Source organism: Garra rufa, chromosome 3, assembly GCF_049309525.1.
Source record: "Garra rufa chromosome 3, GarRuf1.0, whole genome shotgun sequence".
Classification (NCBI taxonomy): Eukaryota; Metazoa; Chordata; class Actinopteri; order Cypriniformes; family Cyprinidae; genus Garra; species Garra rufa.
Genome location: NC_133363.1, coordinates 62816682 through 62839883, shown reverse-complemented (window position 1 = coordinate 62839883; position 23202 = coordinate 62816682). Strand labels below are relative to the sequence as shown.

Sequence of the window (23202 nt, the reverse complement as noted above, 5' to 3'; positions counted from 1 at the left end):
GGAGACATGTACTGAAGTTTGCATCTCTGTTTGGGACAACCTACTGCTGTGAGCAGTTCTTTTCAAAACTGACTCTTGCAAAGACTCGATTCCGCTCAAGACTGACTGACTCAAACTTGGAAAACCAGCTGCGAGTAGCATCGTCAACACTGCCATCTGACATCAAACGCCTCGCCAAAGAGAAGCAGTTCCAACCATCGCATTAGAGAGGTTAGTGATATGTGTGTTCAATAAATTAGTATGGCCCTTAAAGGATGTTGCAAAAGTATAAATGGCCCTTGATAGAAAAATGGTTCACCACCCCTGATTTAGAGGAGTGGGGTGCGGGAGGAAGGGAGACAGTGACCTCTGGTGGGGAAAGGAAAACACCGCTGCCCAGACTCGTGACAAGTTGTGCAATTTAAAATCTAAATTATAAATTGTCATATGTATACTTGTTTTGATTACAGGTCCCTATTCATTTTGGCTGATACTGTCTGACACAAACGTCAGTATGCAAATTAGGAGATCAAGATGGACATAAACACACATATAGAGGAAGTAAAATATGAAATACTGGTTTCTCTATAGTAATAAACAAATGATGTGACGCTGAATGCCAGTTGAGGGCAGATATAATAAACACATAGTTTGAAGCTGCAGACAGAAACATCAGACTCAGGACAGAAACACACAACCTCTAAAGTAAGAACAACTTGCGCTCATTCTTCCATAAACTGAGAATCCTGTTATATTGCTAAGATGTTGTTGTTTTTGTTGTTTTTTTATGTTTATTTTTTTATTTTTTTATGTAATCATGCTTCACTTTGAGATTAATAAGAGTGTTTTGTTTTTCAATTTTTTTTCTTCTCAGAAATGGACCAAACTCTATATTTCATTCTTCTTATTGGTGAGTGTTTTTGTGGGTTTTATTTGATTTATTAGGTTTGATCCTATTTTGAAAAGCATTTAAGCAAAGCCTCTCTTTCACAGCTCTCTGCTCCGTATCTGAATGTGTTCAGCGTCAGTATCACTTTATAAATGAGAACAAGACCTGGACTGAAGCTCAGAGATACTGCAGAGAGAATTACATAGATCTGGCCACCGTTGACAACATGAACGACATGAACAAGTTGAAGAAGAGTTTGAATGACAGAAGTGTTCAGTACGTCTGGATTGGGCTGGAGTGGACGGGTCGTGATAAATGGCAGTGGTCTTCAGGTGAACCTGCGCTCTATCTGAACTGGGCTACTGGACAACCTGAAGGCAGAGATGATTGTGCTGTAATGTTAAATGGAGAATGGCATGATTTGCCATGTAGTGATAACCAACATTTCATCTGCAACAACAGTGAGTTATTTAAACAGCTATTTAAACAACCATGCATTTATGCATGCACCATATACCAATGCAATATTAAACACTATTACTGTTCCTCTGTTTCACACTCACAGTTCTCTCATGCTGCTTTTTGTGTTTGAGTCAAGTCTCCGATAGAGACGTGTATGAAAACATAATGGAAAAATAGAAAGAGTTTTAAAATTATCATAGTGTTAAAAAATGTTAATTTAAGTTTTTTCTTTTTTTTTTTCTTTAAAGCAAACACAGGACTTGTCTTTGTCAATCAGACGATGAACTGGACAGATGCTCAGAGTTACTGCAGACAGAATCACATTGATCTGGTCAGTGTGAGAAACCAGAATGAGAATCAACAGGTTCAACAGATCATTAGTGATAGAAATTTATCTGGATCACGGATCTGGATCGGTCTGTTCAGAGTCAGAGACTCATGGCAGTGGTCAGATCAGAGTGACTCCTCATTCAGACACTGGGACACTGGTGAACCTAATAATGCTGGACGTAGTGAAAACTGTACAGTGATTAAACCGAACACTCAAGAACGATGGAATGACATCTCTTGTGTCGGCCAGTATCCTTTTGTGTGTTATGAAGGTGAGTAGATCCTCACAAAACACACACCATCCATCACCTCCAGATCTCTTAAAGTTCACGCTACATGTCTGACATGACAAATTCATCCACAGTGTTTGTTCTGCATATTGTTTTTAATCAGTCTTTCTCTACTTTCTGCTTGTGGTTTGTTTTGTTTTTAGATCCTGAACTGATTCTGATCACAGAGAATCTGACGTGGACTGAAGCTCTGAGATACTGCAGACAGAATCATGTGGATCTGGTCTCGGTTCATTCAGAAGAGATTCAGCGTCATGTGAAGAACGTGGTTAAACGGGCGTCTACTGCAGAGGTATGGTTGGGTTTACGTCACTCCTGCACTGTGGGCATCTGGTTCTGGGTGAGTGGAGAGACCGTGTGCTATCAGAACTGGGCTCCAGGTTACGGCACATCAGAGGAGGACTGTGAACATGCAGTGAGATCTGGAGCAGTTCAGTCTGGAGGAAATCAGCGCTGGATCAGCCATCGTGAAACTGACAAACTCAACTTCATCTGCAGCAGAAATTTAAAGTAAAAGGATATACAAACCCTTCATGTAAGAGAAATTCTTGTGTTCATGTCCTTTAAGTTCATTTTCATTAATCACTTTCAGTAATAATTTTACATTTATTCATTTTAGGAGGCATTTTTAACCCCCATGTAACCCCGTACATGGGTGTTAAAAAGGCAGAAATATTTTGCTCAGATGTTTGTTATTATAGTTCAAATGTATTTTTCAGTAAACAGCTATCTTTTAAAGATCTGTTTTTCTCCAGGTGGATGAATTTCTGTTGATGTATCAAAGGGCTTCATATATGTATCCATTATTAGATATACATTTATATTGTGTTTCATTTATTTTTTATTTTATTATGAGAGGATTTATCAATTTTAATTCCTTGTTTGTGTTTTAAATCTCTCTGTTTGCTGGTGTGGCTATTTCTGTCTTTCATATATTATGTATTCATCACATCTTTAGATTAGAAAAGCCTGGTCGAATGTGAGTCATTGAGCACCAACATTATGCATTTTGTGATTAACATCAAAGAATGTGTCAACAACAGCAGCTCAAATAAACACATGAGCAACCAGCATCTCTTCTCTCGAATGTTTCCCAACATCAGAATGATCCCTAAATTACAATGTCCAACAAAAATGGTTTAAATCCTATTTCAAATGTTGAGGTGTCATGTTACTTGCCTGTTGTTGTTCTCTGGGTTTATTAAGGGAAGTTGATGAACAAGCACAATTACACATTCATTATCTACATTTATTATTGCAAATGTTTACAGGTTGCTTCTGATGATAACAGAAATTAAATTGGCATACAAAAATACAAAAAAAATTCAGACTGCTGTGTACAAAAATAGTTTTTCATTTTATATTTTTGGATATTTTTGGATTTTTAGGAGTCAACGTAATACGACTGAATGATACGTAATGGAATATGACTAGAACAGTAACACTCACTGTTTATAATTGTGTTTTACGTCAGAGATGTAAATATAGTCCAAGCTGAATGTGGACGTAAGCAAATGAAAAAGCATGTTTACATGCAAATGTCTTCATGTTTTATAAACAAACAAACAAAAACAGTCAACAGCAGAAGTATGAAACGAAACAAAATTTGCATTTGCAGCAGCAGAAGATTATTCTTTTTTCAGTTGGGATAAAGGGAGTCCAAAAACATTTACTAACATTATAAATGAACCTCAAGGGAATTAATGCACGATATGAGCACTTTAATGCAGGGTGGTCAGAGTCTTCATCTCATCTCTGTTGTGCATGTCTGCTGTGGTCTCGTCTTCACCACCAAGGATCTCGTCTCTCCTTTCATCCCCTTTACGACTCAGCTTGACGGACAGCTTGGTGAAAACGGAGCTCTCTGCATTAGAGCCGCGACTGCTGCGGGTGGATCCGGACTCCGAATTGGTTCCTTCAAAGAGTTTGGCCATGAAGCCCAGACCAGCCTGACGGATGTGAGAGCTGCCCGCAAACACGTACAGGACGGGGTTCACGCTGCTGCTCAAGAAGGCGAACGCCGTCACGTTGGGACGAGCCACTTTTGCCGCTGATAAAACAGAAGAGGAGGAGCCTTGTTTCACACCAATCACCTGTGAGAACAGACCAACAAAAAGAGAAACGAAAAGCGCTTAAAAGTGATCAAACTCAATGCTGTTTTAGCAATTCAGCCAATAATTTACATAACTCAAATGCGGTTTTAAAGTTAAGGTCTTATTTTCTTTCATGAAGTGAGGTAACAGCGTAAAAATGTCTCATTAGTGAACTGACCAATCAGAATGGACATCAAATATCTCAAGGTCTTGCTAAATGATTTGCCTTGCAAATGACTTTTCAAGACATTCATCAAGTCCAGCATGTTTGTGGTCAACAGTTGAAATGAAACTTTCAATTCGAGCCAAAATAATGATGAAATCAAGTTGTTTTAAAAGGGTTAGTTCAACCAAAAATGAAAATTAGCCCATAATTTACTCACCCTCCAGGCAGTGGCGCCACCAGGATTTTTTTCATAGGGTGGCCGAAAGGGGCCAGTAAAAATGTTAGGGTGGCACAATACAATGCAAAAAATTGAATGCCTAAATCTGATTGAAGACAATAATTTTTGGCATTATTTCTGGTAGCATATAAAGTTATAGGCTTCAAAACTTAAGTATTAATATGCTCTGTACAGAGCAAAATAGAAAAAGTCACTCTGCAATTTAACTGCAAATAACCTCGTCTTTATTTGGAGTGCAAATTAATTTAAAATGAGATTAATAATAAACAAGAAAGCATAGATATTTAATCGGCATATTCATCAAAATAGACACAAGCTTAATACAAGTGCAGCCCGAGCCCGTCGGCTCTTCAGCGCAGTTTGAAGAGTTGCTCATGCGCATTCAATAGCCTACAGCTTGCCACGAAGCACGAATGTGTCGGGGAAAATATTAAGGTAATATTTAAAAAAAAGAAATTAAGCTGACGATCCTGACACGCCATTTCCTCATTGGACGCGTCTTTAGAGAGAATTGCATTTTTAAGGATTTCATAGCCTAATAAAAGATTTTGCTTTCGGTTTCGGTTAATTATTGTAAAACGCTTCTGTTCAAGACCAAGACGACAGTATCAAGGCCGTAACCAGGGTTTGAAAATGAGTGAGGTCCGAAGTAAGGTGTTAAGAATTCTGCTATAATAACACCCACAAATGCACTACATATAGTCTAGCCTCAGAGGAAAAAAAATAATTACGTTTGTTGTTTCTTTGACTGCACACTCCGCGACCCACCAGTTGAGAAACACTGCTTTAATTAATGTTTTTTGATGACTTAAGGTTAACTAAAGAGCACGAGACGTCTTCCTGCTGGCCAGTAGCCTATTTCATTCTGTAACAAACAGATTTGTATTATGCTATTGTTTTTGATAGTGTTCTACATTTCTTTCAAATAATAACGATGATCACTGCGTTTGTCTTACCGATTGTGGTATCTTCCTGTCAGCAATTAAGTTACAGGTAGTCTATAAGCTTTTTTTATGAATATACAATGTTGCCAGATATTGCTACGAAAAACAAGCAATTACAAAAAAAAGAAAAAGATATCCGAAATAAGTTCAAAGCTTGTGTTTTGTAAATGTTATTAATATATCACTAACACTAACGTTCAAATTTCCACTTTATAAACGTCCCAAAGTGTCACACTAAATTGGAAAAACGAGTCAAAAACACGTATAATAGGTGGATCTGGCAACAAACAGAGGCTGCACCCGCGCTCTCACTCAACGCGCTCTAAAGCCCCGTTCACTGCGCTGGCTTCTCGCAGCAAGATGAATTGCAAACAATCATGTGATATGAGGTGGCTAAATAATCGGCTAAATTAAACGGCTAAATAATCATTCAGAGAGCTTGACATTTTATTTTTGAATATAAAAAAATGACCGAGGTCCGGACCTCGGTGACCTCATTACTGGCTATGGCCGTGGACAGCAGCGCATCAGGGGCGTCGGACAGGGGGTAATAGTGGAACAGAGTAACAGGGGCCCTTGGCGAGGGGGAGCCCATCGCGAACCCCTCCCCTCCCACTGAACGTGGTCTTCTATGTTTTCTTTTTTTATAAAGTAACAAAGTTTAAAGCCCAAAATTAGCTTTCACTTTCCGCATGCACAAACGATTGGATATGGGTCTATCAGCGTACATTTATATAGGTTAAATGTTTAAACTAACATATATAATATGATTGAACAGTTTAATATCCAGAGATTTTATTTTAGGCAAGTCGTGATTATTTGAGAAGGCTAAATTGATCAAACATAGGTTATGATCGACTCGCTGGTCGTTTTGAAAATCAAAAACTAACATTTAACGAACAAAAAAATGCTCCAAACGCTTTTCTAAATTAACTTAAAATAATAACGAAACGAAATATTATATAATCTCTTTGTCATTGCATACAGAACTGAACTATTTATGCATGCTTCGCGGTGCGGCTGCGCTTGTGAGAGTGCTTGAAGTCGCCGCAACTCAAGAGGTGGAGGGGTTGAGAGCGTATTCTACATTACACATCATAGAAGTTTATTATATTTATTTCTAATATTGTGTTTTGTCAATGTCCGTGTTAATTTATAAAATAAAATTATTATTCTAAAAAACTTCATTCTTGCTGGTTGGGGGGGCCAATGGGGTGGCCAGTGTCATTTTAGGGGTGGCCGCGGCCCCCCCTGGCCCCCCCTTGGAGGCGCCACTGCCTCCAGGTAGGTGTATATGAATTCCTTCTTTCAGATGAATACAATTGGAGTTATATTAAAAAAATTACTCTTCCATTTTCAAGTAATTAGAATTGCATGGGCAGGTGTTCATCAGTCTAAAACAAGTCCAACAAAAGTGCATCCATCCATAATAAAAGGTTCCTTGCATAGCTCCAATGCGGTGAATAAATGCCTGCTTTACAAAATCGATGCATTTTTGTAAGAAAAAAATATCCATATTTAAAATGTAATAATCACTTTAATCTAAAGTGAAGGTCTTACACGGAAGCTGTTTAGACAGGGGCGGACTTAGTGGTTTGGGCGCCCTAAGCAAATTCCTGGAATGGGTCCCCAACACAATTACTGTGTGCTCGTTTATGCCTTACAATTATTTATCATGCTCTCTTTCAGAGTTTATAGTTAATTTATCCCTTCCTAACCAGTAATTAGTCAACCTGATGCTGTTCTAAAGCCATATTAAGCACTAGTGCCGTTATTAAATTAACTTTTTCTATCTTTTCACAAAAAAATGAAATTATCCCATGCAACTAATTCCATATTCCAAGTGTTCTGAAGGCATACGGCAGGGTGTGCCGAGAAACAATTCAAAAATGTAATTATTATTACAGATTGCATTCGTGCGTTATGCATTTTATACGAGTGCGCAGCAGATCGTGCCGGCGCACCTATGAAAAGCACACAAGAGAGTCATTTTGAAAAAGCAAGACAAATGAAATTATGACTTGATACTTTCTTTACTGAGGTGAATATATCTCTGTTTTGAGACAGACAATAATATCCTAGAATGTGCGCAAAGAGCGCTCCCTCATATAATCACTAAAAGCTTACTTTCACTTTCGATCTCACAACATTCCATTAATAAGCTCTCTACACTGCACAATCTCTTATTTAAATCATATCGACACTTTGATATAATGAGAGGATTCCCGAACTTGCAGAACTCCGCAAACTTTGCATTTTGAGCGGTGAGTGGATTCTAACTTAAACACTTCTGGTCACTGCGTTCAAGAAATTAAGAGATATGACTGTGATTGGCTGCATTGTTCAATGGTGCAAATATGTTTTGTGAATATCAGATGGATGAAGATCAGTCTCGTTATATAGTCCATATGAACAACAAAAATATATCTTGACTCCATAAAGTGGTATATTTTGGGAAAATCCCAGGTATGTTAAGCAGTAGGATTATAAAAACAAAAGATATGCTAATATAAAATAAAATTAAGTAGCCTATATAAAACGGCAAAGTGCTTAAGTATAGAACAATCAAGTACTTTTGTACTTTCAAGTAAAATTGAAAAAGGATTACTTCGTCCATCACTGAATTAAGATGATTATTACATTTTAAAAATGGATGTATTTAAAATGGTGCCATGGGAGGCAGTTTTTGTAATGGATGTATTTTTATTGGATTCGGACTCATGAAGAGAAACACGACCCATGCAAATTCTAAAGCTTAGAAATGCCAGGACGATTTTTAATATAACTCAGATTGGATTCGTTTGAAAGATGGAAGTAATATAAACCTATAGGATGCCTGGAGGGTGAGTAAATCATGGGCTAATTTTCATTTTTGGATTTAAATACATTGAACAAGCGATATAACTCACAAGGCTGAATCCAGTAAACTGATGCAACACTTCCTTAATGGTGCTGTTTCATGATCATTTTATACATGTGGTTCTTCAGGTGCAGTATATAGTGTAACGGAATCCTAGTTGAACATTTGTCCATTGGCGTATACTCATGTGATGAGATATTAACACCATCACACAGCTCACCTGTAGGATGTTGACGAGGTGATACGGCAGCCAGAACACAGTAAACGCAGCGATGATGAGGAGGATGAGAAAGTTTCCTCTTCCTTTTCGATGGAACATGGCGCTACGCAGCCGACAGATCACTGAGATGTAGCAGAACAGGATGAAGGTGTAAGGCAGCAGGAAACCCAGGATAGTCTCAATCAGGTACTGAAAGATTTCATGAGTATCACTGTCCCAGTGGTATGGCTTACACAGGTAGATGGGCACACCTGGACGGATTGGCCACACGGAACTTTTGGTGCAAAGAAGATTTGGAAAACACAAGAAGACAGATTAACAGATAAAAAAGGGACATAAAAGAACTGGTTTGCAAGTATTTATATTGATGTTGAGTTGCGGTGGTTCTAAAATGTTGCTCTGTTTATCATTTACTGTAATTCTGGCAAAAGAACGATACTTTAAGTCAGAATTCAGAAACTCTCTGAATAAGGTTTTGCTATACAATACATGTTGATAATTTGTAGCGTTTGACTTAATTAGGGTTGTTGTTTTTTTGTTTTCTTTTCTTTTCGCTTTGGTACTATTTTAAGGTGTTTTTTTTTTTCAAAACTCTTAGTACAAATATCCAATCTGATCACACTTGTAACACCACTAGTCATTCTTTCAAAGCTTGATCCCATGCTTTCACTACAATTCACAATTCTTACAATTTAGACATTTTTAACATGTTTCAAATCACCTTTGTTACAGTAATACAGGCAATAATTGTCATGTTAGAAAATATACTTACATTACTTAGATTGCATAACTCGCATAAAATCCATGGTCGTAAAAGTATTTATATAGTGTGTTACAGCATCAAAAGGTATGGCATAGCCATAAAGAACAGAGTTTACTGTCAATGCAGTGAGATATGACTGAATTTATACTGTAATCACTTATAGTAATGTGCAGTCTGTACCAGCCTTTATATACAGTATCATACGGCATAATGCAATGTAAAATGCTATATTTGAGGTCATCTGTCTCCTTTCTTCTGATACATCTCTGATTAGTTCCTCTCCCTTGCATCCTGCTGTACTGTGTGTTCACAAATTGCACCATTTTACGAATAAGGATGTGAGCGCAATAAGCCGACTCACTAGCTTAGGACTTCAGAGTTCTTTTGTACTCAACACAAAAAAAGTCAGTGAATAACAGTCTTGAATCCGAAGTTCTTCTTTTGACTGTTTAATTATAAATCTTAAAACATAAAAAATTAGGATATTTACTTTTCTTACAAAGTAACTTGCAGTTTTGCATAGGTCAAAAGACTGTGTTGCTCAAAAGTCCAGTGGCTTCTGACTGATCCGCGGGGTTCTATTTCTTTCGTACTAAATCTAACAGCCAATCAAATTACATTATGCTACAACACTGGTTAACTGTTTGCATTCCAATTTCTACGTTTCATTTGCAACACAGGCTTTTTCTCAGATTTTACTAAATAAACTCAAAATATTATTACTTCCATAGATATGGCTTCAACAAAGGAAGTGGGTCGTTTTTTTGTGATTAGAAAAAATCAACACTTTAACACTTTAGAATGCTGTTTCTTACTTACTGCAGAACTAATACGGAGTTATTAAAGAACTAACAGGTAACTACTTATTAACACTTAACTCACTACTGTTAACTACTAAGGAAGATGTGTCAATTAATCAGTATGTAATACAATTTTGTGAATGTGTTAAGTAACAGGTAGCTAATCAATAACTAATGTATTCTGTCATACCTCCTGGAGAACTACTATTAATGATCTAATAGTTTTGGTTCAAGAAAAATAACTATGAAGTAACTGCTACCGAACAGTTATATGCAAATAGTCACCATAATAATCAGGCTTAAGTATAGGCCTACTGTAATGAGTCTTGCAGAATTATTTGATAATTATTTATTAATTACTAATGGGTTCCCTTTGTTTTCACTTTAGAATACTGTTTCAGTTTCTAAGTAATTCTTGCAGAATTATCTAATAATTCTTTATTAATTACTAATGGGTTCCCAATAGTTTCCTTTTAGAATAGGCCTATTGTTTCAGGTTTGAAATAAGTCCTGCGGAATTATTTAATAATTCTTTTGATAATTCGAATTCTATTTACTAATGGGTTACCTATATTTTTACTTTCCCTCAGTCCTGGCCTTCCATACAGGAACTGAATTAATACGGTATATGCTGAGGACACACAGTACTTTATACAAAATATAAAAACTTAGGTAAGTTATCGCAAGACAATTCAATACACAAGCAAAACCTCTATAAAGTTTATTCCATTTATTAATATTGCATTTGCATACTACTACTACTGCTAATAACATTTATATATGAAAGGGTCACAACTCGATGTAATTGTGTATAACTGTCCATTAGTAGTTACTTCATAGTTATTTTTCTTGAACCATAACTATTAGATAATTAATTGTAGTTCTCCAGGAGGTATGAGAAGAAGTACATTAGTTATTGATTAGTTAGTTATTCATAAAATTGTATTACATACTGATTAGTTAGCACATCTTCCTTAGTAGTTAACAGTAGTGAGTTAAGTGTTAATAAGTAGTTATCTGTATATATAACTCCTTATTAGTTCTGCAGTAAGTAAGAAACAGTATTCTAAAGTGTTACCTTTCAGATACTGCGATCAACATATGGATTACCTGAACCACATACACACACATTCTTACAAAATAGTGGTTATCATTTAAGATAAATCACCTATAGTGCAAAAATGAATTCATTACATGTGGTTACTGTGAATGAAACATTTATTTAGATTAAACACTTATTTTGTGTATTGTACTCAGTGGTGGAAATGGCCAAAATTCACTGGGGGGAACTGGGGTTTTATATGATCTTTTGGGTGCATTTCAATTTTAAAACCCTTTACGATCTTGCATAACATTAATTAACAACTTATTTCATATTTTCTTTAAACCTTCTTGTATATTAAGTGTTACAAACGGGACGACTGAGAGCGGGGATCCAAATGCAAGGCTTTATTATGAAGATCGTGGTCGAGCAGACAGGGTCGAAATCACCAGCGAACAGCAACAACACAGATAATCCAAATAACGAAATCCAATCAACAAGCGAGGGTCAAAGTCCAGGTGAGCAGTCCAAAGTAAACAAAGAAATGAAAACCAGAAACTAGAAAACTATGACTAGAACTAGGAATACACTGACTAAGGCTATGACTCGGAAAACAGGGAAAACAAACAGGAAAAACGCTCAGTAAAGTCCACAACAGCAAATCAATACTTCGCGGTGTGAGTGTGTGTGAAGCTGGCTTTTATGGAGGACAAACAGGAAGTAACCAGCGAAGCAGCAGAGGGAGCAGCAAGAGTCTGTGAGGGGCAAGGCTCCCTCTGCTGGCCTGGTGTGACATAGCCCCCCCCCAAGGAGCGGCTTCCAGACGCTCCAAACAACAACAGGAAGAAACAGTCCAGGGGAGCGGTGGGGGGGGCCAGGAGACTGAGGCAGCACAGGTTGGGCAAAGGCCCTCCAGAGCAGAGCCGGAGGTAGAGCAGTCCTCCGAGGTGGAGCAAGAGGCTTAGGAACCCTCCAGGGCGGAGCAGGAGGCGGAGCAGCCCTCCGGGGTGGAGCTGGAGGCTTAACGACCCTCCGGGGCAGAGCAGGAGGCGTAGAAGCCCTCCAGGGCGGAGCTGAAGGTGGAGCAAGAGGCTTAGGAGCCTTCCAGGGCAGAGCAGGAGATGCAGGAACCCTCCAGGGCGGAGCAGGAGGCGGAGCGGCCCTCCAGGGCGGAGCAGGAGGCGTAGAAGCCCTCCAGGGCGGAGCAGGAGGCTTAGGAACCCTCCAGGGCGGAACAGGAGGCTTAGGAACCCTCCAGGGCGGAACAGGAGGCGCAGGAACCCTCCAGGGCGGAGCAGGAGGCGCAGGAGCCCTCCAGGGCGGAGCAGGAGGCGCAGGAGCCCTCCAGGGCGGAGCAGGAGGCGCAGGAGCCCTCCAGGGCGGAACAGGAGGCGCAGGAGCCCTCCAGGGCGGAACAGGAGGCCGCATCATGGACTGGGACCTGGGGAGAATAGAGATAGAGGAGGCAGACAGAGCAAGGAGAGAGGTAGAGAGTTCATGGGGAGAAGACGTGGCCTCCATAGCCGTGACTAGACAGACGAGAACTTCAGGGACGGCTTTCGTGGTCGTGTCAGGAACGACAGTGAGTCTAGGCGGTGCAGGCACAGTGTGTAGCCCGGGCGGTGCAGGCAGTGCAGGGAGTCTTGGCGGAGCAGACAGAGCAGGGAATCTTGGTGGAGCAGGTAGAGCAGGGAACCCTGGTGGTGCTGGCAGGGCAGGGAGCATTGGCGGTGCAGGCAGAGCTTGAAGCCTTGGCGGTGCAGGCAGAGCGTGAAGCCTTGGCGGTGCAGGCAGAGCGGGGAATTCCGCCATGAACGCCACCTCCAAAAGAGGTATAGGCGCGGCGGACCTGTGGGCAGATGAGGCCTCCAAAGCAGACTTGTTGACAGACTCATGGGCAGAAGAGGCCTCTGGGGCGCAGTGTGCAGCCCACACACTCAAAATGGCGATAGCCATAACAGGTAACGCAGTGGGTAGTAGAATGCCCCCCGGGTCAGGGGGTGTGAGGCTCTGGAGCGTTGGCTCTGCGGGACTTGGGAGCGTTGGCTCTGCATGACTTGGGAGCGTTGGCTCAGGCAGACCAGACGAGACATGACCTGGCTCTGGATGCTCGGGTGAGACGTGACTTGGCCTGGAAGGAACTGCTGTGACGTGACCTGACTTGGCAGGAACGGAGGCTGGTACAGGTTCAAGAGAAGCAGACATGGAATGAACAGGCTGTGGCTTGGCTGATGTGGCGTTAGCAGGCGCTGGCTTGACTGACGTGGCTTTAGCAGGTGCTGGCTTGGCTGACAGTAAGGGACCAGCTGAACGAGCTGACAGCAGTGGTGGGTCCTCCAAGCTAGACATTAGTCTCTGATAAGTCCTGGAAGGGTGAGAGTCTGACGCTGTAGCCACCATGTTAATAACAGACTCAGGTATGGCGGCCATCTTGCATGCAGGTTCAGGTGTGGCGGCCATTTTGTGTGCAAGCATGGGCGTGGCGGTCATCTTGGGTGCAGGTTCTGGCATGGCGGCCATCTTTGCAGCAGGCTGTGGCGTGGCGGCCCTCTTTGCAGCAGGCTCTGGCGTGGCAGCCATCTTTGCAGCAGGCTCTGGCGTGGCGGCCATCTTTGCAGCAGGCTCTGGCGTGGCGGCCATCTTTGCAGCAGGCTCTGGCGTGGCGGCCATCTTTGCAGCAGGCTCTGGCATGGCGACCATCTTTGCAACAGGCTCTGGCGTGGCAGCCATCTTGTGAGCAGGATCTGGAAGAGCAGCCATCCTGTGAACAGACTCGGGAAAGGCGGCCATCTTTGTAACAGGCTCAGGAGGGACGGCAGTCTGGTGAACAGGCTTGGGGATGGCGGCCATCTGGAGAACAGGATCTGGAAGAGCGGCCACTTTGGGTGCAGACTCAGGAAAGGCGGCCATCTTATGAGCTGACTCGGGAAGGACAGCCATCTTGGAAACAGGCTTTGGGACGGCGGCCATCTTGTGAACAGGCCTTGGGATGGTAGCCATCTTGGGGGCAGACTCTGGAGTGGCGGCAGCCATCTTGTGATCGAGTTCGGGGATGGCGGCCATCTTGTGAACAGGCTTGGGGGTGGCAGCCATCTTGTGAACAGGCTTGGGGATGGCGGCCATCTTGTGATCGGGCCTTGGGGTGGCAGCCATCTTGTGAGAGAAGTCAGACGTGGTAGATTTCTTGTGAGCTGGGTCCAATTGGGTGACCATCTTGAATGCGAACTCAGGAAGGATAGTCATTCCGAAAGCTGATTCGGGAAAGGCAGCCATTTTGTGAACAGGTTCAGGAAAGGTAGCCATCTTGTGAAGGGGCTCCTGAAAGGCAGACATCTTATGAACAGGCTTTGAACTAGCAGACATCTTGTGCTTTGGCTCTGGGCTAGTAGACATCTTGTGCTGTGGCTCGAAACTAGCAGACATCTTGTGCTGTGGCTCGAAGCTAGCAGACATCTTGTGCTGTGGCTCGAAGCTAGCTGACATCTTGTGCTGTGGCTCGAAGCTAGCAGACATCTTGTACTGTGGCCCTTCTAGAACCTCCACAGTAAGCGGAGAGCCACATAACAATAGTGCATAGTCCATTACGTCCCTTAGTGGACATCTGAATTCCCCTCCTGGCAACATTGACTTAGTTGGCTCATTAAGTCCCCGGCGGAATAAGTCCTTCAGCCACACTTCATCATAAAAGGGTACTTGGAGAGAAAACTTACGGAACTGCAGTATATAATCCTCAATGGGGAGGTCTTCCTGTCGGAGGAGCAGAAGTTGGTCGACTGGGTCCATGTTGTGATGCTGGTGGTGAATAAAGCCGCTGGATCCGGGCAAGGCGAAGTATTCTGTTACAAACGGGACGACTGAGAGCGGGGATCCAAATGCAAGGCTTTATTATGAAGATCGTGGTCGAGCAGACAGGGTCGAAATCACCAGCGAACAGCAACAACACAGATAATCCAAATAACGAAATCCAATCAACAAGCGAGGGTCAAAGTCCAGGTGAGCAGTCCAAAGTAAACAAAGAAATGAAAACCAGAAACTAGAAAACTATGACTAGAACTAGGAATACACTGACTAAGGCTATGACTCGGAAAACAGGGAAAACAAACAGGAAAAACGCTCAGTAAAGTCCACAACAGCAAATCAATACTTCGCGGTGTGAGTGTGTGTGAAGCTGGCTTTTATGGAGGACAAACAGGAAGTAACCAGCGAAGCAGCAGAGGGAGCAGCAAGAGTCTGTGAGGGGCAAGGCTCCCTCTGCTGGCCTGGTGTGACATAAAGACAGGAACTTGCAATTCTAGCCAAATGACAGATGAGACGTGTGTGAATTTGCATGTGAGCATTATTAATGTGTTTAATAAAAAAAAAAGTGTTTGACAGAAATGAACCTTCCCGTTATAATGTGATATCTGACCCTTTAAAGATTTTATTTTATTTTTTTACCTGTGTAAGGACATTTTTCTAATGATATTAATGAATGCCATCTTTTGTGCAAAATTAGATTTATAAACGTATCACAAATCTGATTAAACAATAAATATAATAGGATACAATCAGGCTGAATAAGTTACCAGTCAAATGAAATCAGCATCAACAATGCATCTTTGCATGGCACAGAAGAGCTCAAATGTGGCTTTATGAAATATTTACAGAATGTCTCACAAGAATCAGAGGTGGAATTAATACATTTCATAATAACAATGTTATAAGATGAGTGTTTTAAATATATAAATTTCAAATAATTTAAATGACTCAATTTATGCTTAAAATATTTAATTTAACCGCCAGTAGGTGTCAGTAAGACAAAGTCTTTGCGATCCATTCAAAACCGCAGGTCAAGTCATAAATGAAACAGCGCTCTGTCAAAGAGTATAGGTGAGCAGCGGCTCAGATGTGGCTTTGTTTCGAACTATTTTTGTTGACGAAATAGAGCACAATTTGACAACAGTGTTCCTAAAATGTAAGTCACTTAATATTAACTTTTGTATAAAATCAAAAAATTTTAAAACTGTTGTATACATTCAATTTCACATGTGCAAACTACCTTAATAATCATTAAAAAGCTGTCTAAGAAGTCGCGATCTGACAAACTTATGTTTTAATTATTAAAGCTCTCTACACTGCACACTCCACTGTAAAAAGTTTTTACTAGATTCAACTTAAAAACCTAGGTTCAGCAGCTGCCTTAAGTTTTTAAGTTAAATCAGCTTAAAACTACGTCATTTTAACATATTACAAGAAAAATGAGTTGATATAACTTGTGAGATTAAATGACTTAAGTTGATTTAACTTAAAATCTTAAGGCAGCTGCTAAACTTAAGTTTTTAAGTTTAAACTGGTGAAAACGTTTTACAGTGTGAATCTGTTATTTACATCATCTCTACACTTTTTTTTTTTTAGAATTTATTATGAATTTTTAAATTATAATGAATGAAAAAAAAATTGAAATTCACTCCCTGGACTCCGTCCCCCCGCATCTTTTCTTTTTTTTTTTTTTTTTTTTTTTTTACTTTATAAATACTTGAGCTACTGCAAAACAGAATAGCCTATTTACACCTGATCACTTGATGTGTTTTCTCTGATCGGACAGCAGGAGAAAGATATGAACTGAACTGAGTGGGTCAGATACAGAAACACATGACAGCGCTAATGCAACACACATCGCCGCAGATGAGTATCTGTTCAGGAAGCCGACGTGCAAACAGCTGCATGGAATGAAACTGAAAATAAACTGAAAGTAAGATGCAGACGCTCAATACACAATCATCTTCATTAAAAGTAATAAGACAAACTTATCTTTCCAGTGCTGATGATGAATAAAATGTAGACCTTATCTGATGCTTTTGTTCACGTGAACTCTGTTAAAAATACAGTGCGACACCTAAGTGGCCAAGTGTGAAAAAAAATGTTTTAACAAATCAGATAAGATATCCGATCTGCAAAAACAGTGAGGGTGTGAACAGGCCTTAAGAGATGCAAAGTGTCTGATTACAGTTTAAAAATGCCTATATTTGCTTAGGTTTGGCATATCACTGTGCATGTGTCCTTTCGGGTTTAAGTTGTCATTTCAAACTAACAGCTACCAAAATAAGACAAATAATATCAGATACCTTTCGCTTCTTGGCCTTTTGGCTAAGTGTAGCATCTGGGGGCAGTCGTGACCTAATGGTTAGAGAGTCTGATTTGTAACCCGACGGTTGCAGGTTCGAGTCTCAGGTCCGGCAGCGCTCTCCACCCTCAACCCCATGATTGAGGTGAGACACCGAACCCCCAATTGCTCCCTGGATGCGGCAGCATTGTGTGTGTGTGTGTGTGTGTGTGTGTGTGTGTGTGTGTGTGTACCTGGTATTCATCACGTTGTGGGGACCAAATGTCCCCACAAGGATAGGAATACCAGTAGATTTTGACCTTGTGGGGACATTTCTCAGGTCCCCATGAGGAAACAGCCTCATAAATCATGCACAATGAGTTTTTTTGATGAAGTAAAAGTGTGCACAATCTCCTGTGAGGGCTAGGTTTAGGTGTAGGGTAGGTGTAGGGTGATAGAAAGTACGGTTTGTACAGTATAAAAACCATTACGCCTATGGAATGTCCCCATAAAACATGTAAACCCAACATGTGTGTGTGTGTGTGTGTGTGTGTGTGTGTGTACACTTGGATGGGTTAATTGCAGAGCACAAATTCCGAGTATGGGTCACCAAACTTGGCCACACGTCCTTCCCTTTCTTCCTTCCTTCTGTATCATGTGGAATTTACATCTACCCATTGTTGATTAGTTTGCTTTCCAAACTGTTTTTTTTTTTTTTTTTTACCTTTTAAAGTGCTGTTGTTTTATGCTACAGTTACTAATACACATATTTCATCAGTAATCTAAATATATGTCCGGCCCCTGATTTTATTCACAGCCTTCAGCATGGCCCCTACTGAGTTTGGATTTGACACCCTGTAACCTGTTGTGCAAGAACCACTCGAGGCAGGTCACCATCAACTAATGTATTATCATTAAAAGGAAGAAGCAACAAAACAATAGAAAGGGCAATTCCTCCCGCATATACACATGAGAGCAGGGGCAAAAGAAACCTCAAACCGCGAGTCTTAAAGGGACTAGACCATTACAACCACTGTACTAAGACATTTTAAAATATGCTGAAATGTTTGAAAAATGTGCACTTTTGATGAACTGTTGTCATATTAGTAATAAGAGTTTTTTAATAGCTTGAATTAAAGCTGTTAAATTAAAATGATTTAATTGAACAGCTGCTTGTGGAAATAGTACCAAAGCGAATAAAATAAAGAAATAAATTACAAATAAAAACCTATAAGTTACCAAAACCCAACGTCTGCTAAATGTCATAAGATTAACGTCCACACCGTGTCAATTTATAACATCATTACGAGTTGATATTTTGTTGGTTATGAATTGTAGCGGTAAGTAGCTAACTAGAGCTGAATGTCTAAACTTCATGCCAACATTATATTGATGTCAAATACTAACTTTTAGTCATTAAGTAGATCAATGTTTGCTAAATGTCATAATGTTAATGTCCACACAACATGTAATTAAACCATCGTTATATGTTGAAATTTAGTTGGTTTTAAGTAACAAAAAACTATCGTGTTGATTTGTCATTCACGATAAAAACTAATATTGTGTTTTGACATATCTAGTTTCAACCAAAATGTATCGGTTTAGAGTTGGAGCTTGATAAAAAGACAACATAGGATTTTGACATCAAGACGATTTTGTAGGTTTGGAAGTCAAGCAGATTCTGACCCTTGAAGTCTAACTGATATCTGGTTTTGACGTCAAGCTAACATTCGTTTTTGTTGTCATCTCGATTTCCATTTTCAACCCAAATGAAATCCTGGTAAACCCTGAAGTCAAGGTAACATTGGATTTCGACATTAACCCAACAAAAATTTTACATCTGTGCAACATTGGACTCCAGCATCTTAATGACGTTACACTGACATCCAGTGCAAGTTGAGCGTGAGACTTAATAAGAATGGATTCACAGATTGTAAGAAAATGTATGAGATCATACAAATGCATAGACTATTAGCCACCAGTTCACAATAAAAAAATAAAATAAAAAAAATACATAAAAAATGTACTGGTTAATTTTACTTGAATTGCTTATTTATAGATCTCATTACCCTTCTTTGAGTTCCTGATTGACAATATCTAATCACTTATGAATTTCAAGTTCACTGTTGAAATGTAAGCTGTGTTCAGTGAACTCCTCTTCCTTGTTTGACATGTGCAATATAGGAGATATCAAAGTTGAGAGCAGTTGCACGATTTTACCTGACATTAAGAACTGAACTGAGAAGAATGGCGAGCTTTTTCCGGGACGATATTAATTCAAGTTAACAATTAAAATGTACCATGTTTACAGAGTTTACCCTACATCTACAAGGCAAAGGCTAGTATCTGTTTTGTTATGTCACCATCATCATCAGACAATGGCATGCATTTATGGTTGGTGGGCAGAGCTTACAAGTGGGATGAATGCAGGCTGGAATTATGTGTTGTGTAATAAAATGGTAATATGACCTTTTAAACTGTCACAACTTCATCGTGACATGTCAGATAACTTTGATTTAAAAAGTATGTCATGTATTACAATCAACCAAAAATTCAGACAACTGTCAGTATTGCAATATTTAATATCATTACTTTGTTGACCAGTTACCAAGCAATGCTTAATTTGGTTCAGTCTGTGGTGTAAAAAGGTTGCATTAGCAATTAAAGAAAAAACACTTTTAAAAAATCATGGTCAGGTCAAAGTTTGTGAATAATTTTTGGTCCCAATTTTGTAGCAGTTTTAATGGTAGACCACTGTATGGATAATGTTGAGGTATATGTCACAGTTTACCTATTTTTTATTTTTTTTCATCCTCACTTGCATGAGTTATGTCCTGCATCCACTGGTAAAAAAAAAAATAAAATAGCATACATTCTGTGTTTGAAATTAACACAATTTCGTGTTTGTTCACTCGCTAATTTATTGGGGAAGTTCATGCAATCTGCGCAGGTTTAGCGCAAATACTGAACTAGTGAGACATCATGACATTATGGAGTATAAACAAACAAAAAACTCCTACAGAAATGCACGCATTCACGACTATGTGATGAAGTCTGTTTCGGTCTGTGCGCATTTAGAGTGTGTTCTTTCTCTGCATGAATCAGTCTTTCAGCATTAAGAAACATAACATAATTCAAATATGGGGCAGAATATCACACAAAGAGTGCCGTTTTTTTCTTAAAAAATCAGCATGATTGCATATGTGATATTGATTTTATACAGCTGCATATAATTGCATACATTGTAGACACCATATTGTCTGTGTTTGCTCTATTTTGTCAACAAAATCAATCCAAACACAGCCACAGCACTGTTTTGCGACTGATTCCTGAATTCTGAATGAATCAACCGTTTAAATGATTTGGTTCAATCGCAATGACACATTTCACATTTAAAGTATTTTTTTTTTTCTAGTTTTAAATATTGGTATTCAACATTTTATGTTTAAGATATCAAAGCATTGTTTACGCATTTGTAACAGCAGGTTAAAGCTTTCCATGTCCCTCTGGGCTTCACTAAACAGCGTGTAAATACATCTAAATGACACCTTAGATGCAGCTTCTGCAAAGATGAATTTTGTTGATAATTTCATTAGTTTGATAACAGCCTAAATGTATGATTATTATAATTGACTGATTAAAAATAAGAATTCCACTCAAAAGATGATGCACACTTAAAAAGAAAGGCTTTGTAAAGGTAAAAATATATTTAAACTAATTGGAAAATATTCAATTCTATCACTGCAGTGAACTGGCCACACAGAATATGAAGGGGATCAAAGAATTCAGGAGTCAGTAGTTTACGCACAATAACACATTCTGCATAATATTGTCTAATTATCTTTATCAATACCGTTATCGATAAAATCCCAGAAAATTTGATATATATATATATATACATATATATATATATATATATATTATATATATATATATATTTTATTTTTATTATTTTTTTTTTCAAGATCATGCGTCCCTATTGACATCAAATGAAATGCAACGGTCGCTTTGTCACAGCCTCAAGTAGGTTTATTTCGTTTTTTTTTTTTAGGAGGGGGGGGGGGTTATAGAAGTTATGAATAGCGGATCCATCAGCCAGTCCATCAAGGCCATATTATGATTCTGCTGTTGTAATTGTTGTACTTGACTGATGTACAGTGCCATGAAAAAGTATTCATACCCCTTCATTTTTTTCACATTTTGTTTTGTTGCAGCATTATGTTAAACTGCTTTAAAGTACTTTTTTTCCCACGTCTACATCTCATACACCATAATGACAAAGCACAAAACAGGTTTGTAACAACTTTGCAAATGTATTAGAAAAAAAAAAAAAAGAAAATATCCCGTTGCATAAGTATTCATACCCTTTCTGGGGCACTCGAAATTTAGCTCAGAAGCATTCATATTGCTTCTAGATGTTACTACACTTGGAGTGGAGCTAAACTGTGGCAAATTCATGTGAATGAGTCTGATTTAGAAAGACACACACCTCTCAGAAAAGGTCCTGAGGTTAAGATAACTGCCTGTAGAGCTCAGTGACAGACTTGCGTTAAGGCAATGATCTAGGGAAGAGTTCAGAAAAAAATCTGCTGAATTGAAGGTTTACAGAAGCGTTATCCATAATGGAAGACGACCGGAACAACTGGACTCTAGAAAACGTCTGCCAGCCCCCATCCAAACTGCCAAGAATGGCAGATATAATTGTCACATCATACCCAAAAAGACTTGAGACTGTAAAGGTGCTTCAACTACGTACTAAGTTAAGGGTATGAATATATGCAATGTAGGCCTACTTATTTCAGTGTTTTATTTTTAACAATTTTTTTAAATTTGCGAATCTGATTTTTGCTTTGTCATTATTATGGTGTATGGAGTGTAAATGGATGTGGGGAAAAACTACTTTAAAGCAGTTTAACATAATGCTGCAACAAAACAAAATGTGGAAAAAAAATGCTTTTGCAAGGCACTGTAACTGCTTAAAGAAAGTGTGATTTGTGTTTAAAAAAAAAAAAAAACGTACCGGTAGAACGGCATCGGCAAAGCCATCAGAAAAGCCATCACCCAGATCCCCAACATGAAGGACAGGAGCCTTTTCTTAGTCCTCAACCTCTGAGATAGAAACGGCTTTGTGACGGCCAGCCAGCGGTCCAAGCTCATCAGGCAGATCAGGTAGATGGAGGCGTACATGTTGACGCAGCACAGGTAATGGACCGTCTTACACACGGCGGATCCAAACTCCCAGCCTCTGTCTCCCGCCAGGTACCGGAGAAACAGCGGAGCGCTCAGGAGAACCAGCGCATCCGCCACGGCCAGATTCAGGATCAGCAGACACGTGACGGAGCGGCGACGCACTCGACACAGAACCGACCACACCACGAACAGATTCCCGGGAAAACCGAACACGAAAGCGATGACCAGGATAGCAATCCCGATCTGATGGGACAGGGGCATGGATGGTGTGGAAGGCGCGGCGGGCGCGATGGAAGATTGATTTGGTCCGGATAGGACTGAGGTATTCGCAGGAACAAGAGTGGCCATTTGGTTTAAAGTTACGGTGTTGCTTCTCGTATTTGCTGTGGAGAGAAAGTAAGCAGAGAAGGGAGAAAACAACAAAATGCATCAATGTATATCCATATAAATAGTATTTTTTTTTTCTGCTGTGTTGGCAGTAGTGATATTACCCAACGCAAAGAGCAGTTCCCCTTTTGGTTTCCGTAAATCCACATAAACACCAAATTCCACAATATGACTGGGATTTTTTATATGTATGTGTCATAAAACACGTTGAGCTTGCAGAGTTGATGTTTGTGTTTACTTTATTATAAAGAAAATGTCCATGCACCACAACATGCAGGAGTCTGGAGTTTGTGCTTAACTAAGCTTAACTTCCCATATCTTACTACAAAATGCGTGACACGAAACGCTGAAGAAACACTGAGATGTGTTGTTTTTCAAGCACACCACAAACCCTTACACTGACATCCTTGCCTAATTAAAATATGCTTATGGTTGCATTTTTTTTTTACTCGATCCTTATGGTGACC

The 23202-nt window shown here is 39.7% G+C and overlaps 2 protein-coding genes across 2 annotated transcripts; one reads left to right on the top strand and one right to left on the bottom strand.

Moving 5' to 3' along the window:
• The first annotated feature begins 855 nt into the window (after positions 1-855).
• Positions 856-2464, top strand: LOC141331710 (macrophage mannose receptor 1-like). The gene is made up of 4 exons (XM_073836743.1): positions 856-889; positions 973-1329; positions 1579-1932; positions 2094-2464. Exons 1-4 carry the CDS (start codon positions 856-858, stop codon positions 2462-2464), a joined length of 1116 nt encoding a protein of 371 aa, XP_073692844.1.
• Positions 2465-3160: 696 nt separating this feature from the next.
• ltb4r (leukotriene B4 receptor) lies at positions 3161-22727 on the bottom strand. Its single transcript, XM_073837432.1, has 3 exons — positions 22179-22727; positions 8472-8745; positions 3161-4043 (listed from the first exon to the last, which is right to left on the bottom strand). Exons 1-3 carry the CDS (start codon positions 22694-22696, stop codon positions 3672-3674), a joined length of 1164 nt encoding a protein of 387 aa, XP_073693533.1. The 5' UTR covers positions 22697-22727; the 3' UTR covers positions 3161-3671.
• Between the last annotated feature and the right edge of the window lie 475 nt (positions 22728-23202).

What these genes read in the sequence shown, in the direction of transcription:
- ltb4r (XM_073837432.1), bottom strand. Translation starts at nt 22,696, where the DNA reads ATGGCCACTCTTGTTCCTGCGAATACCTCAGTCCTATCCGGACCAAAT. An exon ending in TTGCCGATGCCGTTCTACCG is followed by an intron (nt 8,746 to 22,178) that starts GTACGTTTTTTT and finishes TTGCACCAAAAG; the next exon opens with TTCCGTGTGGCCAATCCGTC. An exon ending in ACCTCGTCAACATCCTACAG is followed by an intron (nt 4,044 to 8,471) that starts GTGAGCTGTGTG and finishes CTGTTCTCACAG; the next exon opens with GTGATTGGTGTGAAACAAGG.
- LOC141331710 (XM_073836743.1), top strand. Translation starts at nt 856, where the DNA reads ATGGACCAAACTCTATATTTCATTCTTCTTATTG. An exon ending in ATATTTCATTCTTCTTATTG is followed by an intron (nt 890 to 972) that starts GTGAGTGTTTTT and finishes TCTCTTTCACAG; the next exon opens with CTCTCTGCTCCGTATCTGAA. An exon ending in TCCTTTTGTGTGTTATGAAG is followed by an intron (nt 1,933 to 2,093) that starts GTGAGTAGATCC and finishes TTTTGTTTTTAG; the next exon opens with ATCCTGAACTGATTCTGATC.